Source organism: Lactuca sativa, chromosome 1 (genome assembly GCF_002870075.4).
Source record: "Lactuca sativa cultivar Salinas chromosome 1, Lsat_Salinas_v11, whole genome shotgun sequence".
Taxonomy (NCBI): Eukaryota; Viridiplantae; Streptophyta; class Magnoliopsida; order Asterales; family Asteraceae; genus Lactuca; species Lactuca sativa.
The window spans coordinates 135,951,640-135,955,599 of record NC_056623.2 but is presented as its reverse complement, the minus strand read 5'-3'; the positions used below and the strand labels follow the sequence as shown (position 1 = coordinate 135,955,599).

At 32.9% G+C, this 3,960-nt stretch overlaps 1 protein-coding gene across 1 annotated transcript; it reads left to right on the top strand.

Moving 5' to 3' along the window:
• Window positions 1–1,318: 1,318 nt before the first annotated feature.
• Window positions 1,319–3,960, top strand: LOC111895044 (transcription factor bHLH144). The gene is made up of 4 exons (XM_023891152.3): window positions 1,319–1,632; window positions 2,129–2,273; window positions 2,568–2,751; window positions 2,843–3,960. Exon 4 carries the CDS (start codon window positions 3,125–3,127, stop codon window positions 3,776–3,778), a length of 654 nt encoding a protein of 217 aa, XP_023746920.1. The 5' UTR covers window positions 1,319–1,632; window positions 2,129–2,273; window positions 2,568–2,751; window positions 2,843–3,124; the 3' UTR covers window positions 3,779–3,960.

The following is a 3,960-nucleotide window of genomic DNA, read 5'->3' as shown; positions in this document are numbered from 1 at the left end:
GAGAAAGATAGGGTTTTCATGTGTTGTAAGTTGGAAAAGATGGAAGAAAGAGAAAAGATAAAAGCTGATGTGGCAGTGGGTTGAGAGGGAAAGACTCCCTCTTCCCTTAGAGGTATTACACTTGTGATACTTGCTCTTAAACTTCAAGATCTACAAGGTTTTGGATTATTATTACTACATAACAATCAAATATATGTATCTTAACCCTTATTATGTGAATTTTGATTATTATCTATAGATCTAGGGTTTGCATGTTGTTGTTCATATGATATGTTCAATTAGAAAATACATAGATCTTATTAGGGTTGCATGTACACATAGGATTGTATGTTTATGCTAAAACCCATCAAAAATATCACTCGTAACATTAACCAACTTAGAGAAGTTGATATTAGTGGTTATATCAACACCAAAACAGGTGTAGTCTGGACCAATATATATATATATATATATATATATATATATATATATATATATATATATATATATATATATATATATATATATATCATTAATCTGTCGATTCACTCCCATTACCTTCCACTATAAACATAGACTCTGAAATATTGATTATATGAACTCATTTTTTCAGTGTCACAAAACTATATGTATACAGATAAGTAGATTTTCTCAAAAGCGAGCAACAATGCAATAGAAACACCCTAATACTTAGCAATATGGAATACCATACATTCCAGACTCAAATCCGGAACACATCTTTTAATCTGAAATGTACGAGTGTCAAATTCCAATGGTCATATCCCGACAACCACCATAAACTCCGAAATAAACTTTGCTACCTCGAAATGCTGTAATACAAACTTTGTTGTCATTTTCCAAATAAAAAAAAAGATAATAATAATAATTATTATTAAAACACTCATTTATATTGATTAGCTTATTCCATTTCCTTCAAAATTGATCAAATACATTTATATATAAAAAAGTTTAAACAAACAATGACATCTTACATTTATATTTATAACAATATTTTATATTTTATGAATTTATACTTCAAACTATTAAACAATTTTGATATACATTAACCACCATGTTTTGAACAATTCAACAAGTTACAAACATTACATATTCTATTCATAAAACAAATCACAATTACATAAAACACAATTATTATTTAAATAAATAAACAATCATTTAACCCATGCACAAACATATAAAAAGAGTTTACCAATGCATAGTAGTAGTGTCGTGTCATGGTATGCAAAAAAAGGACTAGTACCAGTCGAGTACATGCTTACAAAACAAAACCATATCCCAAGAGATTACTCCACAGGATTTGCATTTTGTCAAACCCTTTGTGGGTCCCCCACGCATGCTCTTAATATCCCAATCCAACGGCGACTTTCACCCACCGCAATACGCGTAAAGCTTTTCTCCCACCTCCAAATTCAATCCAACGGCTCACATTCATCCTTCCTTCACACTCTCCAACAAACCCCCAAAAAAAAAAAAACTACCACAAAATCAAACCACACCCACTCTAGATCCCCTCTATCATCCTCTCTTTTTTCCATTTCTCTATACACCTGCATAAGAAATTAAAGATCTTTCGAGCTTCCTTTTGTCAACAAAGCTTCGATCGTTTTTGATTTTGTGCCAATTTTGATATCGGTATGTAACTATGTTCTGATTTGTTAGCTCAAGTTCTGTGGTGTTATTTGGATTTCGTGTTAAACAGTTTTGATTTATGGATCTCGCTTGTTATCGAATTGTAATTTTCCTAAAATTTGTTTCTTGCTATGAAGATCTGTATATACAATTTGAATACATTATATAATATACGTCAGAAGCTTTTTCTTCGTTTCTCCGTTATCCGCTAAATCTACACGCTTTATTCTTCAGATCTGTGACAAATTTGCTTGAAAGTTGAAACCACTGTGTATTCGTGAACTCATCTTAGTTAGATCGTTTTCTCTGTTCGCAATCATCAATAGAAGATAATTGATCCGATTGAGTTCATGAGCTGTTCTGTATCTTTTTCCATTCCCCTGCAACATCTATTCTTATTTTTTCCATATCGATTGAATTCGGAGGATGTAAATCGGAATAATGTGTTCTTATTCTCATAATTGATGCTAACATCGAGTTTTTGGTTATGGCGTTTCAGATTTACGTGTTGGGGATTATCATATGATTTGATTTTAAAGTAGAAAAACAAGATGCCTTGGACGGCTTTGGGTGTTAATTACTTCGGAAAGTGTTTGCCATTGGTGGTGTTCTTTCGTGTTATCCTGTAAACTCAGATTTCTTAGGTATATGCTTCTTTGTTATATAACTCATACTAACAATACACTTACATTTCTCTACCTATAATATCAACTTATTACATTTATGTATCAATGTAGTTTCATTTATTTCTGTATTATATATCATTTACTTTCATTTCTTTCTATTATAACATTGTAACACCATTTTAATCTGAAAAATCTACGGAATTAAGTATTACATTGTACTTTTAATCTTTTTTCTTGTTAGGTACATTGTTTAAGAAATTAAAATATGTTGTTTCTAATTCTAGATTATTATTATTATTTTTTTTGATGCAGGGTATAAAGTTTTTTGGTTTTTTAGTGGTGTGACAAATTTTTTATTTGTTATTAAATACTGGGTGGAGGACTGAGAATGTTCATTGGTGTTGCACAAAAGAGAATTCGAGTTTTAAAGGAATTTGGTAAGATTAAAATGAGTGTTGGGGTCATTGCTTACTACAATTTGATGCAAGTTTGTCAGGTAAGTTTTTTTTTTTTATTTTTTATTTGTAAGAGGTAATGTTTATATATAGACAGGTGTCACTTTCTCATTGGTTGTTTTTATATTACAGGCTGAATACTTTCGTCAGTTGCTTAAGCCCATTACGTAGTCTGTTACCCTTGAAGTTTTCGGGATATAGACAGGTGTCACCTTCTCATTGGTTGTTTTTTTAATTAGAAGAGAGTGAAAAAGATTTGTCTCTTGGCTACTAGTAAACTAAATTTCGTTTATAAATATTCACGAAAAATGGAAATAACTTAAGAGCATCATTTGCTCTTTCCACATTGCTTTTAAAATTCTTTTCTTAAATTAAAAAAAAAAAAAAAACCCGAAAAGAGAAAAAATAGTAAAAATGCAAAGCGACCAACACCACTTACTCCCTTTTCCTAATCCTCCTCCATTCACATCATTCTTTGGTCAAAATGTTGACTTCGGTCAAAATGTTGACTTTCAACCCTCGAAAATCTGCCCGAGAAATTTCATTATCTTTGACCGGACCGATAACCGTAGTCAGATAATGTACCACCCGTCGGTTCCCGTTCCCGCACCGGGTTACATCCATGTTACGCGAAATGACGAAAATGCCTCTAGAGAAGTTGAGTCTATTATGAAAGAAGATTCAGCGGATATCGATATATTAATGAGTTTTGAAGACGAAGAAGATGAAGGGGAAGAAGGGTATGAAGAGGAGGAGGAAGTTAGTACTGCCCGAACGCATGGAAATGACGAAATTGACACTGCGGATTCTTGCTCTTCGAGGCTGCCCGGAAAGGGCTCGGGCAGGGGCAGGGGCAGCGGGCTTGGTTTATCGATGGCTTCGTGTAAATCGAGTGGTGTTAGCGACAGAAAGCGTCGCGAAATGAAGAAGATGGTGGATTCATTGAGAGGAATTGTGCCGAATAGTAAAAGAATGAGTACTGTTGATGTGCTTGATGAAGCTGTCAAGTACTTAAAAACACTTAAAGTTGAATTGCAGAATGTAAGCGTCGTGAATATGAAAAATTGAAGTGGATTAAGGCGTTGCGAATAAGTTGAAGAATCGAAGGTTGTTGAAGTGTTGGGAATAAGTCAGATGTTTTGGGTATGTATTTTGTTGAATGGTACGTTTACTTGGTTTCTTTTTTGGTGAAAGTGAGCATGAATTGTTATGTTGTTGTGTTGTTGCTTATAAATGGTTGTTTGGGTTAA